The 18,709-nt window shown below is 41.5% G+C and overlaps 1 protein-coding gene across 1 annotated transcript in view; it reads left to right on the plus strand.

Annotated features, from left to right (window-relative positions):
• Positions 1 to 18,709, plus strand: part of kiaa1549la (KIAA1549-like a) — a 97,195-nt gene that overhangs the window by 50,558 nt on the left and 27,928 nt on the right. The window contains exons 8-13 of the mRNA XM_076106596.1: positions 1,209 to 1,268; positions 2,056 to 2,216; positions 5,045 to 5,216; positions 7,769 to 7,929; positions 9,729 to 9,764; positions 15,365 to 15,558. Coding sequence (XP_075962711.1) covers positions 1,209 to 1,268; positions 2,056 to 2,216; positions 5,045 to 5,216; positions 7,769 to 7,929; positions 9,729 to 9,764; positions 15,365 to 15,558 — 784 coding nt within the window. The remainder of the gene's footprint in view (positions 1 to 1,208; positions 1,269 to 2,055; positions 2,217 to 5,044; positions 5,217 to 7,768; positions 7,930 to 9,728; positions 9,765 to 15,364; positions 15,559 to 18,709) is intronic.

An 18,709-nucleotide genomic window follows, 5' to 3' on the forward strand; every position in this document is an offset into this window, starting at 1 on the left:
TGTGTTTTAGCTATCAAACTCTTTAATGCCTTTGTTTATCATCTGTGATATAAATACACACAAAACCACACAGTCAAAGTTAAATGTGTGTGTCCTGGTAATATAATATATATAATATAAATCCTACCTACCACACTATGGAGCGTCACCCCTGCCTGGCTGCCGACAGGCCTACAGGCCGTCAGCCGAAGCCGGTCCTGCCGTACGGCAGCAGAGGAGGTGGTAACCAGGCTCTGGTAAACAGGTTTAGCCGGCTGAGAGCGAGAGCATTGGGACGAGAAGATATGAGTCGAGCTGTCCTCCGTTTCCATCACCCCTCTCTGTGTCCATCACAGTTCGTTCTGTAGTTGTGTCTTTTTAAGACGATAATCTCTTTATTAAAGTCTACAGCCTGTCGTTCCGTTATCCTGCATTGTTCCGACATTTAGGGGGCAGCCCTAATACACACAAACCTGTCATACGGTATCACTTTAACTCCAGGCATGTAATGACTGCCATGTGTAGTCTGAAGCAATTTGAGGGAAACATATTTTGGTTAATGTTATTTTCAAATGTGAGTACCCAGACATAACTTGGCAGATATGTTAATTTCAAGTGTTTGCTAATTATGTGGATATGTAAAGGTAATTCAGAGTGGCTAACATTCATCCAGCCGTGACATTACCCTGACATAATCTGACATTTTAAAGAATGTTTGTGCCTTCGTATTTTGATTAAAACAAGATTAAATGACTTTGATTGAAGCTACTGGGAAGAACTTTTAACTGGTTATGAAACATACTGATGCCTCTTTATGACCTTCATAAGTAAACGTGACCCTCAGCGAGAAGATTGACTATTTCCATCCAGTTATTCTTAATGCTTGTCGTCGGATTCCGTACGATATCAGACGAAAACATGCAGATTCACTAGAAACATATGCTTTGCTGGGCCCCGCTCGAGGAAAGGGAGCCACGCGAGAACCAAGGACCGGGACTGATCGGGGCAGACTGTCACACCCTGCTGCAGTCAAATGAAAGGGTTTTCTAAAGAAGCACTACCGCTTTCGTCCACAGGGACCGCCAAAGTCAACACAAATGAAAGTTGCTCGTAATAGCTTTAAATGCTTTTATTTTAAATAATTGTGTACAATATTATGTTTTCTAAAATCTGCAAAAAACGCTTAACTTTCTCCATCTCTCTCTCTCCCTCTCTCTCTCCCTCTCCAGCCCTTGAATACCATAATCTTAACACGTCGATGGTGACCAAGAACTATTGGGTGATAACAGGTAAATAGCTCTCGCACACACACAAAAGTGCTACTTGGGTGATCAGCGGTAATCAAGAGCCGCATTGATCGGACAAAACAGCAGTTAGCCCTGGCGCCCGTTGTTGTGCAATTCAGCAGAATAGTATTGGCTCTCTCATTTTCCTCCCCTGTCCTAACAAACCCACCCCCCGCCACTTCTCTCTGCTCACTCCCACTCTCGCGCTCTCTGTGCCCAGAGAGTCTATAGCTGTTCTGTTCCTGGGAAAACCTATTGATGTATAATTCACGGCTTCTTGACTGGGGCAGAGGGAGAGATCACTTCACATCACATCACGGCCGGGTGTGAATGATGCTGAAGTGTGTGTGTGTGTGTGTGTGTGTGAAGTCCGTCCAGTGCTCTGTCTCACTTATAGCCCCTAGTAAGAGATGCACAAAGGAGCAAGATTGATGCGAGCACCTGTGTGTGTGTGTGTGTGTGTGTGTGTGTGTGTGTGTGTGTGTGTGTGTGTGTGTGTGTGTGTGTGTGTGTGTGTGTCGCTGCAGCTGTAATAGAAGTTTCTGGGCAGCTTTTAAATGGAAGGGAAAATCATCTAGTCCTCTCTAATATTCGACTCATATCCTGTCTTTTGTTTATCTCTCCGCCCTATCCTCCCTTGTTCTCCTTCATATCAATGCCTCCCTTTGATATTATCTCCACACTCTCCTCGTCTCCTTTTACTTATTTTCTCTGTCCCTCTCTCTTTCTCTGCTCCCTTTCCCATCCTCTGTCCCTTCACTCCGTCTCCCTCTCTCATCTCTCCTCACAGTGATCCAAGATGTGGAGAGCTCCTCACTGGAGGCCAACTACCAGAGCTTTGCCAGTCTGATGGAGCAGCGGCTGGCTGAGCTCTTCCTGGTAGCCGGCAGGCAGGGCCCTCGGACGGCACGACCTCGGCGGGCCACCACCGTGGGGAGCTACACCGTGCAGGTAAATGGGAGTGAGATTCTTGTGCGTCATTGTGTGCCTTAGTGGCGGAGACGGGATTGCGTTTGTACATTTCTCTGCTTTAAAATAACTAGTTTGCGCCTTTCCAAGTGACCACATCTTTGTCAACTAAATTATTTTTATTTATTTTAACCTCTGCAAGTTTTATGATAGGACTCAGGGTCTCTGTGCTTTGTGCTAAATGATGAATGTTATGTCAACATGCTGATGTAGCAGGTGTAATGTTTAGCGTGGCAAGTTTAGCGTGTTGGCATGCTTACTCGCATGAAAGTATAGTTAAAGCACCACTGATATTCATGGGCATGTCGTTAGCTTTGCAGTTGGTTATAAGCTAATTCAAACTCATTTTTGACTTGATGATGGTGCTTGATGAAAAGTCAGGAGATTACCAAAATCATGAGGATTTGTGTTCTGTGAACCAAGTACAGAGGTATTCAATCAGAATTTAAAGAGGCTATGTTACGAAAATGTCCTACCAGCAGAGGTACGAACCTCTTCATTTCTACATTGCATACCAATAGCCTTCCCATACGTTTATCAAATAAGGTCAACAACATACATTCCCATATCATTTCAACATTGTTTAACTCAAACTTGTATGGCGCTTGTATGGGAAACAAATAGATACATAATTACCATGAATAAAATGAATACAATGAACTTAAGGCCTACATTTCAAGTAAAAGAAAATAAGAATACAATCTGAATAAAAAAAATTAAAAGTTCCTCTTTTAGAAAAAGTGCAAACAGAGGTTTGAGCAGCCATTTCTCTTTTTTTTAAATATATATTGACATTTCTTTCTTCATTTTTTAGAGATAGAAATGGGCCAGTAGTTTAAATCATGGCTTGAACAAAGAAAAGTGTCATTGTCATGCACATGTGCAGGTGCTCATTGGTGAGCCTAGAATCCATAGCCTGGACTGTCGAAAATACAACAATGCTCTGTTTCATTCATTTATCAGAAATTGGCTACAGGTTCGGATAGAACCGTCACTCCCTAGGGGTCCAAACCGCGATCCGTCAATTGGTGATGCCTGATCTAGTAGATATGGAAATGTCATTGGATGACTGTAAGAACTATGATCTGCTGGTGCTAGATTGTAAGTCATAGGAACAGGTCAGTAGGATTCTTCAACTGAGGACCCTAAATGTCTACATGAAATGTCATGGCAATCCATCCAATATGTATCAAGATGTTTCAGTCTTCAACAAAAATGGTTCACATACAGTCAGTGCCATCAATAGAGCCCCACTGCTGGCGGGGCACTTGGTTATGCATGTGTATAGTGAGGATAATCATTAGTCGGATTCAACATGACTATTGGCTTGACAGCTCCACATTCAGCACCCTGGACAGCACCGTTTTGTGAGCAGGGAAAGTTTTGAATTGAAATTTTGATTATTTTCTGCACCAAGGAGGTTTGTTTGTCTTTGTCAGATGAACATGCATTATTTTTGACGAATAAAGGCAGCCTTGGTGGAGGTCTGGACTTTCCAAGTGCCCTTCTAGTTATATTGGTGATTGCATGCTAAAGAGTTGTCCGAAACATAACAGAAAGATAATTAGAGCCGGAACGAATAATTGATCAACAGATAAGTAATTTTGAATTTTTCTTAACTTCAACGGTTTTAATTCCAGTTTCGTCATCTTATGTTTTAGTAAACTGAATATCAGTGAGTTTTGGACTGTTGGTCGAACAAAACAATCAATTTATTGTCATCAAGTTGGACTTCATGAGTTGTCATCTACATGTTTCACCTTTTTCTAACATCTAAAGACCTAACAATTTATCAATTTATCAAGAAAATATTCCGCAGATGAATCGATAAAGAAAATAACTATTACTTGTAGCCTTATAGTAAATTTGATAATTACTTGCATAGAAAAAGGTTGCCCATAACATGTCAGTGTCTTTGAAAACTGTCCCTGCTTTGCCGCACAATCTCAAACATAACAAATAAATAGAGAAACGTTTTTTTTAATACATGCTAAACATATCTTAAGTCTTCTGCATGTAGATTTTCATCGTTTATTAAATAAAACCACTGAACACCATGGAAAATAATAATAATGTGATATGTTTCTACTGTTCTAAGAGAGTAGGGTTACTTAAAAATAAGCCAATGTTGGCATTAGATTGAGTTAATACTGAGGGGTGAAGATTAGGGATTGAAATAAGGCACTTATAAGCACAGAAGTATAAACGTTTGTGTGTATGTTATTATTGTTATTATTTCCCTCCCCTGCCCGGTGTTCCATATTGAGCAAATTAAGACAACGACTGACTCTTCCTGGGCTTTATGCCTCACACACCCTCGAGCCTTCATGGGAAGTCACAGATGACCAGTTTTATTGCTGCAGAAATGAAGGAGAGGGGGGAGGGAATCATCCAGCCATTTAATATCACACATCCTTTCTTTTTATGACAAAATCAAATTACCAGACTTGATTAAACCGTGTTCATCAAAATAAAAATAAAAACGTTTGGTGTATGATGAAAGGAAATTGAGACTTCAAGTGACTCAGTTATTCTTGAGTGTCTTCCCCAAGTGCAGTTATCTCGCAGCAAACGGTTCGTCATGATCAAAGCAGCCGAGCCGATTCAGAATTTTGATTGGGCCACTGTAGATATGGAAGTGATTTTTTTGTCTGTTGGTGTTGATGAGATAAAGGATTGTGTATGCCATCAGTCTGGCTATAGATGAAATGTTGCACATGCAACAAGATAGACTATGCATAAGACGGACTTTGTTTACAAAATGCCATTATCAGCTGGAGATGTTGGACACTTAGTTTGTCCTCTTCCAGATGGTGAGCATGCGTCGGCTGCCTGGTCCCAAGAACCCGGCAGAGATGACCTACTACACCCAGCTGAACGGGGCACCCGTGACTGGATCCACCGCTGCCAAGACCCTCAGCAGTCTGGACTCCCAGACCATGGCTCTGACACTGGGATACTTCGTGCAAGTGCAGGCCGAACGTAAGCTTGTTTATCTTGCTGTACATTTGTGCGTAGAACATAGCTAAGCTAACTATCTAGCTAGCAAGCCAAGGTAACGGCCAATGTTGGTCACGTACAATGTGCAAGCAGTTCGTCAATCAAACTTCAACAATCGATTGAAAAATCTTTGAAAAATCTTTGAAAAATCTTTGAAAAATCTTTGAAAAATCTTTGAAAAATCTTTGAAAAATCTTTGAAAAATCTTTGAAAAATCTTTGAAAAATCTTTGAAAAATCTTTGAAAAATCTTTGAAAAATCTTTGAAAAATCTTTGAAAAATCATTGGAAAATCATTGAAAAATCATTGAAAAATCTTTGGAATTGAAAAAAAGCTTCATTCTCGCAGTTGACTACTGTACATATTTTTTCCAAAATAAAGTCTCATGGGGGATGAGTAAAGGGACTTTGCCTCTCTATACACTAATGAAAACATAGTTATGGATATGATATTTCCTTTCTGCCAATAAATCACACTAAATCCCGCACACTGAACCTTTAAGTAAATGGATAACATTTCTATTAGCGGTGGATATTTTCTCTGAGAGGTGCAGTCTCGGTTGAGTAGTTCTTCGGAGCAACCCCCTGTAAACTGGCAAACAACAAACAAGTCACCTGTTAATTTGGAGGATTGTTTTTTAGCCTCAGACGGAGCTGTTCCCCCTGGTTCTAGTCTTTATGCGAAGCTAAACTGACCTGCTGGAGGCTGCATTTCCATAATTCCGTACAGATATGTGAGAGGTGTCAATCTTCTCATTCTGTTAAAAAAAGCATACAAGCATATTTCCCAAAATGTTGTAATATTCCTTTAAATCCAAGTCTGATTTGTATCAATTATTCATCATGTTTTTTAAATAAATGCATGGTTTATTGACATTGAAATTCAATATCAAAATATGCACATATGTTCTATTCCTATTTGTTCATGTACTTGCTGATTTATTCCAGCTATAGAAATAATAGGCTTACAAATAGGACTCTTCTCTGTTTTCCTTTTGCATATTTACACACAGATTTACACAGATTTTCATTTGCTTGTAGCCTTTATGGAAATGGCTACATACATATTTTAGATGCAACTCACAGAACACACTTCTCATTCAGCAGCCATTGTAGAGACACCACATTGCCGGACATCTTAAGGATTTATCTGTTGAATTCAAGCCGGGCTTACCGTGACATTGCGTAGGTTTTTGTTTTTCCATACATTTCCACAATACCCTACACAGTGTGCACCCAATCAAGCTTCAGAATATCGATACAAATTCAAACTCGCATTCAGAAAATTGCAGTTGTGTAGACTTAGCTGCTGGTGAGGACAAAGCGTTCCCTCTCACCGTTTCTCCCTCAGATTTCCCCAGCATCTAAAATTAAGAAACTGGAGAGGTACCAACAACAAGCCTTTCCAGCCCCTCCTAACAGTGCTCAGGCCGGGAACCGAACACAATGTTCTTGTAAAATTCATTTAGTATGCCTTAACCGGCTCAGTGGAAACAAACTGCATTAGTCCTTCAAATGAAAACACATCTCTTTGGCAAGTTGTGTTTGGCAAGGGGAGCTCAAAGAAAGATGATTTAAAAAAGATATTCAAGCGAAAAACAAGCACGTTTTTTATGTTTTAATTTAAAGCTTATTTCTGGATGTAGATTTCAAGTCTACAAATTTGTTTTCTTTTATAACATTTCTGTCTATATTATACAATTTTGGTGCCAGTTAAATACAAATTTTGAGATTTTGGGAAAATAAGCTAATTTGCTTTCTTGCTGAGAGTTAGATGAGAAGATTGATACCACTCTCATGTCTGTGCGCTAAATATGAAGCTACAGCCAGAAGATGGTTAGCCTAGCTTAGCATAAGGAAACAGGGGAAACTGTTGGCCTTGTTCTTCCCATGAGTAAAAAAAAAACACCTCCCAGCACACAAACAAACTAAAGTATGGAGATGATGATTGCTTTTTATGCCATTTTACATATTTATATCCATCAGGAAAATAACACAATATTATGAAATTTAATTATACAAATGTAATTGTTCTATTTGTGATGGACCTTGTGCCTAATGGACAAGTAATGCAGGTGCATCTTCACTAAACCGAGCACTGTCCTTCACTGCCATTGATGTGGAAATAGACTTCCAAGTGCTATTGTTATTTATTGTTGCCGCTTCTTTCGCTTACCATTTTTCTCGGAGCTTAGCAACTATCAATAACACACAAAAATGAGTTTGCAGTATTTTTTCAGCCCATCAGCTCCTTCGTCCTCTGTATCCTCTGTAGAAGTGGGAACTGTAAATCTAACTTGAACTATAAAAGCAAGAGGAACAAAAATAGGATTTTATAAAAACGAAGAGGACATATTTCCCCCCCTCATCCCCAGAGGAAATGACGCCCTTGATTGTACTGAACAGTGTTTATTTCTGCTTGTCTTTTCGTTGCAAAGTGTGTGCTTTGTAATCACTGGAGGGTCATTTAGCGGATTCACCGCTCAGGAATGATGCACAATCAAATACTGAGGAATGATATTTGTGTGTTTGTAGCTGTGGTAAAGACGCCGCCCACCAACCTGTGGATCATGGCCGTAATGACGCCTCTCTTCCTGTTGATGGTGGTGATCGTCATGGTGTCCTTCATTCTGTGCAAGAGGAACAGGGTCATCTTCAAAACTGGCGCCTTCAGGAACTTCAAAACGCGCTCCAAGGTAAGACCGTCAAATTCAGTCGTCCAACTGAATCCCTTTCTCCTGCTCTTATGTATCCCTTTTCCATCTTCTTGTTCTTCTTTCTATTGTCTTCTATTATTAATAATAATCAGTTGTGTCCTCCCTAAGTCTCACCCCAAAATGTTCAGACAGCACTGCTTCACCTTAACTTTTCCCAGAAGCCAATTCCTCAGTGATATTTCAATGAAGATTACATAACTTCTGATTGAGTGACACGTCACACTGCAAAGCGATTGTGTTAAGTTGTTTCTCCGGGTCAGAAAAATATAATCTAATCTGTGTGGGCTCGGCTCATTTGTTCTTTTGCTGCCCAATAGCCCGTGGTCATCGCTAATCATGCATGCTTTGAAGGCTAATCGGCCGAGAGAAAAAAATGGACAGGGCTCAGTGTAGTGGAAGTGAACCTTAGGGTGATGTTGGCCCTTTTGCGACAGCAGCGTTCGCTCGACATCAACACATTTGAGATTGAATAAGAATCAATCATTTCAAATGAGCGAGTGTGGAATAGATTGCCACCAGCTGGTTGGATCGGATCAGGTCACGGTGCGGCGCATTGGCGCCAGAACAACAGCTGCTTATGTCACTGCAGTCAGTGAAGTGTTAAACAAGCGATAAGATTGCCAACCTCATTTTGTTCTGAAGAGGCTCTTGACGTGACTCGGTTGTGATCAGAATTCCTTAATCCTGAAGTGTGTTTGACATTTGATATCATGATTAGACTGCCGCTCCGGCAAGACTAAACCGTCTATTGACCGAGCTCTGGTTGGTCAAACTTTCAATACCCAGCAAAGGAATCTTCTCAATGTTATGATTAAACCAACACGCATAATATTTCTGTCTCCAGATCAAAGAAGACTTAAAAGCTCTGACTATCAATAAAATGTTTCCTAATCTTCTGAGCACTAATAGAAAAAAACTTGTATCTCTATAAATATTTGTACAGTGTTTCTGATGCTCCTTACGGAGCAAGCAATTATGCCTTTGTAGCCTGAAATGAAAGTGTACCCACAATGCAGTGCTGTTCTGTGTGAACGAATAAACAGAACATGCAATAACTGCTTAGCCAGATTATCAAAACTATTTTATTTTGAGGTAAAACCAAAAATCAAAATGTTGTTAGTTGTTAACTATGTGCTCGAACAATTACAGTCTGTATGATGCGGTAACTTGAACGAGGAAGTCGGTCTGTAAACTGTGGGGAGAGATTCAACTGTTAGCATGTTTACTGACGGCCGACCACTAATGGCTTGCTAGTAGATAAGCTAGTGAGGCTAACGAACGTAGCCTGCTGAAGAGATGGCTGTTTCCGTTGGTCATGTGACCCTTGTCATGCAGGTCGTAGTGGTCCATCGCAACTCTTCCAACCAAGGAGTTCTGAATAGGTCTGATTGCCAGAAACAGAGTAGGGAGGTCAAAAAGAAAATTGAGCAACAAACCAGCAGGTCGCCTGTTTTGGTCTATTCATAGGATTTGTTTACAATGATGAAAAACCAAAAAAACATTTGCCTTATCCTTTAAAACCTGATCATCTGACTGCTCATGTTTCTCGCTCAGTCGCACTGCTTTTCTTTTTCGCAATGTCAAAAAATCTTCCCAGATACCAGCAGTTTATTTGATTATAACAATGTTATTAACACAGATAGGAGTGATGGCCAAGCTATGAAAACTGAACGCATCTTATCTTATCCTATCTTATCATCTCTCATTGTACTCTATTCTATGCTGTAATTATCTTAACCCTTGCATGACCTTGACCTTCCAACTCTCTCCCTGTTTAGACCTCATATCGAAGGGAGGGCAGTTACCACCACCAGGTATTCACTAGACCCTGGTTGGGTGGATTGCTGAACTAACTATTGAATGCATTATTGAATGAATGGGTTGCTGTGTTGTTTGTTGATTTTGACCGACTGTGTTGATCGACTAGTGCCTTGTGGGCTGCTTATTTCTGTATGTGCTGCCTGTTGTTGTTGCTGGGTAAAATTGTGCATGTGGCTACTGTGCTTTGGATATGACTTATTCCTCCATCCTCACTGGCTGTAGGAGATCAATAGGAGGAGAGAGGAGGGGCCAGTGAGGAAAGGTGTAAAAAAAACAACTAAAATAATAGGGGTGTAAAATTCACAAGCACGTACCCTCAAGATTTAAATTGTTTTGGTTCGAGTCGATTGGCTGAATTAACAAGGAGGGACAAGCTTGTAAAAACAGACAAATGAGCTGAATCTGCTGTCCAGAAGAAGCCATTTTTTAACCGGGCGCTCGTAAACATGAATAGCGGAAAGGAAGGATTAAAACCTGCAAACCAGACCAATCTATTTTTATTTGTGTAGCATCCATAAAAAGTGACTCAAGCTTGTGTCATCGGCCTAGACTGCCTATCTGCCAGCTCCTTTCCCTTTCAAGCCAGCCGTTTTATCCTCTCAGATGAAGCCTCTCTCATCCCACATTGGCTCAGCAGGAAACCAACACAGACCCCCAACCCAATTCTTTTTTTGATGTATGAGGTTCTCCACTGAATTATGTACCTCACCCAGAGCAATGGCCACAAAGAAGGGATGAAAAAATAAATAGCTAAAACGCTTTGAATTACAAAGAGCCATGGCTACTGTTGCTGTGGTGGAGCATTTCAGCGGATCTGCAGGTTATTTCGGTCCAGCCTCTCCCGTCTTTATCCCTCGAGAGGCAAAGTGTGGTGAATTATCGGATGGAGTGATGGATGGGAAGGCAGGACATTTTTTGTAACAGAACGGGTGTCAAAAGCACAGCAGGGTGTAAAAGACCCCAAATACATGTTGTCCCCACTTTACTGTATCTCCTTATACTACGTTATTATATCAACATTTAGATTTCCCAGCTCTAAGGTCTTGTTTGCCTTCACGACCCTTTGTAAACATTTAACATTATGCCGTGTTTTGCGAGAGAGCGCATCAAATATTAAAGAGTCCCGAAATATTAGATTTGTTAAGTGGTGCCGTGAGGCTGCAATCACTGTTCTTATCCACAGCGGTATTTACCCCCCTCCAATCCCAAGCAGTGGCATGTATGAGCAAGTGAGATAAATATTTCACACGGGGATTTCAGTTGGGAAGAGCTTATGTGGCAAACTGGAGTTAAACACTTCTAGTGTCCTGATTAAAGCACAGGTTAAAACATTTTCTTGTTTTAAAATAAGACCAAACGTGTGCATTGAAAGACTTACTGGTCGCTGTAATGGGTCCCACTGTCCATACTGGCGGCGTTTTGGGCTTTTGCAGACGATAAACACTCTGATATGTGGCAGGAATTGAGGTGATAGTCCACCCAAACTGGGGACGTTGCGATAACGTGTTCAGCGTCTTAGACCCCTCAGCACCCATAAAGCACACCCTCTTTCTGTGTCGCTCGTTAGTTTTGAGCTGAGCTCCAGGGGAGGGATTAGTAAAACAAGGGAATTTCATACATTAAAGACTGTAATGTTGGAAGATACCCACGTGATTTACTTCCTTTGGCTTCAGCGCTTTGTTTTGTGGATTTTGACCGCATTTTCTTGCTCAACATACTCCCAGGAAATCATAAAATTGGTGCAAAACAAACCCTAACTTTTGGCCACACCCATGGTTGTGGTTGGGTGTGGTCCGAAGTGGGAGGTGAAACAGACTTGCAACTTTTAAAGGCGTTGGATTGCTCTTTAAAGGAATACGTCACCCCAAAAATGATAATTTGTAGATCGGTTACTCGTCGTGTTATCTTGAATTTGTAAAGAAAACATTGTTTTTCTCGCATGCCTCCGCGGCGGACAAGGTTTTGGTGGGGGTGCATAATGCTTGGGAAGTGAGTGCTAATATTATTATGCTCTGTGAGTAAACGGATGTTTTCATGTAGTTTGCTGTTTGTAAAGTGGCATCCATTTACTTCAATTCATCAAGACTTTTCTCCATTTATTTTATCATTGTGTCGTTTTTACTTTTACTATGAAGCTTGAACAGAAAGGGATCATTGAGCAAACCCCCCCCCCCCCCCCCCCCCCCCAAAAAAACAGCATGATACCATGATACCAAAACTTGACCAATCAGATTTTATTATGTAAGTTCATAGTCAGGGACATTTACACTTGACTGAGATCTGATCACAATGCATTGAAGCCTGAGGTAACTGCAGTCAATATTACATGAATACTTACCAGAACCCTAAGCAAAAAATAGTAGACTCCATTAAATTGATCTACTGTGTGTATTTGTGTGTCTTGATTCATGCGTGTGATCTGCTCCCAGCCCACTCTCACTATCCGTCACCATGCAGGACAAGCTAAAGCTGCTGCTGATCGATACTATGGCTTATATTAGGTCTGCATGTGTGTTTAAGCATTACAGAGTGATTCTGCAGTGAGTGCGGCTGACCTCATCACTCTGCACGTCCGCTGCGCAGTCGGAACATTCTTCAAAATGGCTTTTGCTCCCTCTGTGGCTCCTTGTTTATGCGTGAGAGCCTCAGATATCCGGCTTCCGTGTGGAGTACAATAGAGGGCGGAATCAGCGAAAGTAGAGACAATCCATTTTCTATTTGTAAGCTGTTCAATGGAAGTACAATGCAGTGCCATGTGAAGGCCTCGAGGTATTTTTGCAGTTTGCTGCATCATGCTCCACACCTGCCCCGGGAGGAGTTTATCAAACCAGTGCTGGTGTGCGCCCCAGTCCACCCTGCTCTGTCTTTTTTCACTTCTTTAATGTACCCACTCTTTTTTCTTTTGGCACTGTGTGCCACTATTCGCCCTGCTAGAGCTGAATCTAAATCAATATGGCTGCGGGGGGCGTAGAGCATATCTTGTCCATCTGCTGTACCTCATCAAGCTGCTGTTGGCTGTTGCTCTGAGTTAAAATTAGACAAGAGGAGAAGCTTCTGTTTGACAGAGCGGGCGGGGAAAATAAGTGTGGATAATTTGGTGGTGCAGCCGGGTCGTGCACACGGTCACTTCACATGACATCTTTCAGTAAAAGACATGGTTGCACTCTTCTCTCTCGCTCTGTTTTTCTCCGTCGCTGGTCTGAACGGATGTGGAAGAAAACCGCCATCCATCCCTGACAGACTGATCAGAGGCAGGCCAAAGTCTTCATTAAAAACTCATTAAATCAAATCTCATTCACACAAGATGAAAGATGGCCATTTGTTAAGTTGAGACGTTGTCAGTGGACGGTGGAACTAGAGGGAGGGATGGTGGTGGAGACAGGGAAAGGAGGTTTAGACAGGAAGAAGAGGCTGAGACAAATAGGAAAGAGTGAGACAAGAGAAAAGAACAGACAGAAAGAGAAAAGACCTTGAGCCAATGCGGTAACATACGTGTCGCGAAATGTCAGGCGCACTCTTCAAGGTTACACCCATCGGCCCTGTCATTTCTGAGAATCCATACTGTCCCCTTTCATGACGTCCATTACCCACCAGCCACTGAGTGGCGCGTCTCTTCCTGTTGACCTGCAGTGTGCATCAGGTCGTCGGTCTTAGTTCAACGCCCCCGACGCTACGTCTAATGTTTGCTCCTCATAAATCCATCCACATAATGCATATTGGGTGGAGGGAGCGGCACATTTAATGCACCACCCGCCTCCTGCCGAGCCTGCTGCCCTTTGTTCGCTCGTCACAAACACGCAAGCAGCTAATCTCCCTCTCAACCTATGAACAGCATGAGGCCGTAGGCAAATTAATGTTTGCCCTCTCCATGCATCTTTCACACGATAGAGTCAAAACTGTCAACATACATCACTTCAGCGGGTAAAAGGTGCATGCACTACCACACACGATCCATATATAATGCCATGGTGCGCTCTCTCTCCCTCTAATCTCTCTAATGTCAATGTGTGTGTGCGTTCCATACTAGCATGTATCAATTTCCTGACACTCATCCTGCAGCCTCGCGTGTTTGAGCTAGCTGATGGCACAGCGGTGTGTGTATGACTGATGAATTATTAACAGCGCCGTCAGCCGGATGCCAACGCTGCCTAACCTCACATGCACTCAGAATTTAGCACGCATCATCAAATGCATTAGGCGTCCCATTTTCGGGGCCGCTAAAAATAGAAGGCAAAACAAAAATCTGGGTTTCGGCTGATTAGTTGTGTAACTTAAATGGGGCCTTTATTCCCCCCCTCCTCTCGTACTCTATTCCGTAATGCGAAAGGCATTAAGCAATACAAAGAATGTGTCCAGGCCTTGGAGGCTTTAGCAAAACACATAATCGGTTGCCTCTCTCTCTCTTTGTCTCTCTATGCCAAAACCCCCTGACTTCAAAGGTGCTGTTAAGCTTTATTATTTATTTTTTATCCAACTTTTTCATTATGCCAGCCGTGGTGTTCGGAGAGTGATAAAAACTAGTTTCCGTGGGGGGAGGTTCATTCAATTACCTTTATCTGAAATTGAGGCAACGCTTATCTTGGAGGTTTTTACTTTATTATTCAGGAGACTAAGTCATGTTAGCAAGCAGCTCTGTCATCCGTTCAGCTGTCCAGCTCTTTACTGTTGATCAGATCGCAGTTACAACAGACTTAATCCATTTGGTGCTTTTTTTTCGTTTGTTGCTGTGTTAAAAAGTAGTTCATTTTACTCCACACAGCAGGTTTATTTTCATTTTGAAGGACAGCTTTACATCATGCTATAACCACAACTGCATCACTGATGCATTACTGTTTCATCTTTCTAAGGCTGCATTTTATGTTGTAAAATGAGATGAGACGCAAATTTGGCACCATGTATTTGGTGAAACTGAATGGGAATTGGATGTTTCTGCTCTGCTCCAGCAAATCGCATGTCCCAAAGGCAGAAATTCATTTTATTCAATTTATTTTTATTTTTGATGCTGCCCTCTTGTTTTCACAAAGCATTTTCTCAAAAATGTCTTGAGGAAATAACATTCACACTATGTGCATCTGTCAGCTATTGTGTGCTCTGACTGTTGAATTTATCTTGCGACTCCATACCACTTTGATACTCTCTTACCAACATCAGCTATCGTTTGCTATACATGCATTGTGGTGTGTGCTAGATATGTTGTGGCTGCTTTACCACCCATTATTGTGGCTTGTACATTACATTGACAGTACGTCCAGTAGTTTCAAAGCATTTATCAGGCTGTGCTGTGTAGTAAAGATGAAAAACTGCACTGTGGAACTGTATCTTGTGTTGCCTTTTGCTGTCTTTGCATGTGCTTCATTTCCTGAAAAGCCGCTGCTTGTTTTTATGCATCGAGTGGCTTTAGGTCCATCAGTCCAACAGGCAAACTGAAAACAACAGCACATTTTAGAAACACAAGAAATACAAAGTTTTAAAAAGTATGCTCCACAATTCAGTTCCTGCATGGATTGATCTACAATCTGCAGTAGCTGGGACCTTGTACAACTCAAGTGTTTTTTTCTGACTCCCAGTGTGTGTTATCCTTTTCCCCTGCCAGCCTGTCCAGGGCTTTGACTACGCCAAGAAGCACATGGGTCGAACCGGTGACGACGCAGTCTCCGTCACCAAGGAGACGCTGGTGCTGGGGCTGCCTGTACGAGATGCTCCACTGTCGCTGTCATTAGATAAGAAGGTCCACCAGGACGGGACCGCCAGCAAGAGGCCTCCATCTGCTGACATACACAAAGGAGGGTAAGATGGTTCCTGGCTGCCTAAATGTGTTCTGATCTGTCTGTTTTTGGATCTGTATAGTAGTATAGTACGGTAGCTCACAATTTGGATATCAGCAAGTCATTATTATCATGTACGATATTTGATTTTTGCTGATATGCCGCTATATCCAACAAATTTTGTCTGAATGCCGACTGCAGATAAAATCAAGTTCGTCCTGTAGTGGAATTAACATATTATTATGCCTTTTTACAATAAAATAAATAAAATACAATGCTTTTTAAAATGTTCACATAGACTGGGCAACTTTTAACTGGTGCCTGTTTGTTCTTCACAAATTTATCATAATTGTTGAGGTGACGGTTCTTCAGAGGGGTCATTAAATTTGTAGCTTTGTTGGAATGCAATTTGGCTCCTCGTCGCATAACCGACGCTGAGCAATCACTGCAAATAGCAACTTTATTATCCATTTCGGACACTTTAAGAACCTTCCTCAAAAAAAGACACGGTATTATTTGTCCATCAATTCGCTTAGAAACCCTCTACCCATAATATTAGTAGTAGTAGTAGTATGTAAAGTCAGAATTCGGGGTTTCCGCTTTGCTGTCACTGATTGCTGTGGCAACAAACCGTCATTAATACTCAATTGGGACGAATGCCAGAAAAGAGGCAACTTCCATCACACTGCTGACATCATCATACATAATTCAATACAAACGTAGATGTTTTGGCAAAGCCTGCCCGTTCAAATCAGCCTGAGCTCAGCAGACATATTGTCCCCGGCTGGAAGCCCAGCGAAGGGGGAACCGCAAAGTTCCGCGAGCAGCTGTTTCAGTCGGTGTACATGCCGGCGACACAACCCCGAGCTTTTTAGCAGGACCAGACATCAGTGTTTGTTCGCGCATCGCAGTGTTAAGCCAGAGAGAAGCCAACAGCAAGCAGCGCACAGATTGATATGAGCTGAAGATGAGTCCAGTGTTAACAAGAAGCTGTTTGGAGACAGTCGGAAGACAAAATGGATTTACACACATATTTAGATGAAGCAAAGTACTAGGATTTTAGAACTGCTGATTGTGACAGTGCTGACACACTGATTGCAAGAGCAAAAGAGAATAGAGGTGCCACATGGAGCATTTTAGCATGAATAGATAACTGCAACAGTCATTTTGAGCTGTTAACAGGCCAACACATATCTGAGCCGTGGTCTGACACATATCTCTGGTGGGTTGGAAAGGTTTCCTTTAAGCACCTTTAACAGATTTATACTGGTTTAACCCCAGAGATTTTAGAATGAAATATACAGAAATGATTAAAACATTTTGTGTATAAGAACCTGGTGTGGGTGAGGTTATTACTTGGGATGATTCACAGGGTACGTTGCGAGGCAGCTTGATTCTCGTGAGATCACACGAATATCCGTCTTGTCCGGCTTCAAGTGATGCGTTTGAGTGGTTTCGGACGAAGCAGCGTCCTGTGAGGAGCTACCGACAGCCGTGGTTTAAGTGTGTGTGATGCAACACGGAGAGCAATCACACGCAAAACAATAGCGGTTCCTAAAGAGGTTAATGTAGATGCTGCAAGAGCTTCAGTTATTTTTGAACTAGAGAGTATTTCATAATTTATAGAAGAGCAAAGACACTGAAGGCTTTTCTCTATTGAAAAGATGTTTCGGCTCTTCTCCCCGACACACAGATGCACCTGCATGGCATAGGTGTGTCAAGATTGTTTAAGCCAGGAAAGTACAAACTGAGATTCACCTTTTTAAGTCCAGGTGATTCTGTGGTTGAATAACATTTTTGGATTTTTACGATATTCTCATTAGCAAGAATCACCAGTGCTGGATTTTAATACTTCCTGAAAATGAATGAATGTCGAGCCTCGGCTCTCGCCCACACATATTTTGGAAATGCGGGTGAGATGGAATTAGATGCTGCCAAATATTGCAACCCTGACTGATTTTCAGGAGGGAAAAAAAGACTTGCAAATCCATTAGGTAGTGTGCAGATAATTATCTACAGGAAAAATAAATGAAAATAATTTGTCTTCAGAAAAGAAACGAGCCTGATGTCCCTCGGATCCAGAACAATAAGCAGTTGAGAAGCAATCGTGATTTAAGTGTTGGTACTTTACTTTTACTGAGAGAAAATGTATGTTTTTTGCAACTTAATTTCAAAGTTCACTGAATGATATTTGAGTTGTTTTGTTTTCAAAGTGGAGACAAAATTCAAGCGCACCAATCAGTTACCAGCTTCAAACTGAAATAGCTAATCTTTGTCCTGATCTAAACTGTCAGCTACACAGATGTCCATTCATCCTCGCAGGCACCGAGAACCTAAAGTGGATTAGACTGGTGTACTGTATGTCTGGGATAAAATATAGATCAGAGCCGGGATGAGAGATATTGTAAAATTTAGAGGAACTGCTGCTAATCTTTATGTTTTATGTCATTTCTCTCAATTTGGCATTTCATTTGGAGTCCACATATTTCATCTGTCTCTGCACTAGTCAATACTTCCTTCACTAATCCTCTTTGTTACTGTCCTCTATTTTAAAAGCGTGATTTGTAATATGATTTCTAAACATCTGTTGCAATCGCACAGTTTAAAATGTATTTACCAAAATGTGCAAACAGTCCTATTCCCAACAGACTTCGCAGGGATTACGAGTTTTAATCTGTTCAAAAACAGAAAGCATTAAGAAGAGAGTGATGAAAACATTATATTCATATATTTTTATTTTTTTTAAACTTCCCATACATTTCTCTACTAGAAGAAGGTACACCCACACACCAGCCCGGCATTCAGCGGTGACATCTATCCTCCGGGAGGTTTGGAGTCATAAATGAGATGCGGCATGCCTCCTCTCACAGAAATGCAAATTCAGAAACGCGTGCACAAGACGGTGCCTCATATTTACACGCTGCCAAACGGAAACCAAATAGAGGTGGGATTAGTTGTGCTTTGCTTCTCGAGGAGGATAAACACATGTATATTTATAACCTCGGCTATGGCCAGAGGGACCCGTTCAGCGTAACGATGATGACGTAAAATGCCCGAAGAGCTGGCATGGTACAATAATAAGCTTTACCATCATGTATGTATATATATATTTATGTCTATGTTTATGTATATATATATATCCGTATATATACCACCTGGGTGTCCATTAATTA

This window comes from Anarhichas minor, unplaced genomic scaffold (assembly GCF_050575085.1).
Source record: "Anarhichas minor isolate MPS153535 unplaced genomic scaffold, ASM5057508v1 ptg000034l, whole genome shotgun sequence".
Classification (NCBI taxonomy): domain Eukaryota; kingdom Metazoa; phylum Chordata; class Actinopteri; order Perciformes; family Anarhichadidae; genus Anarhichas; species Anarhichas minor.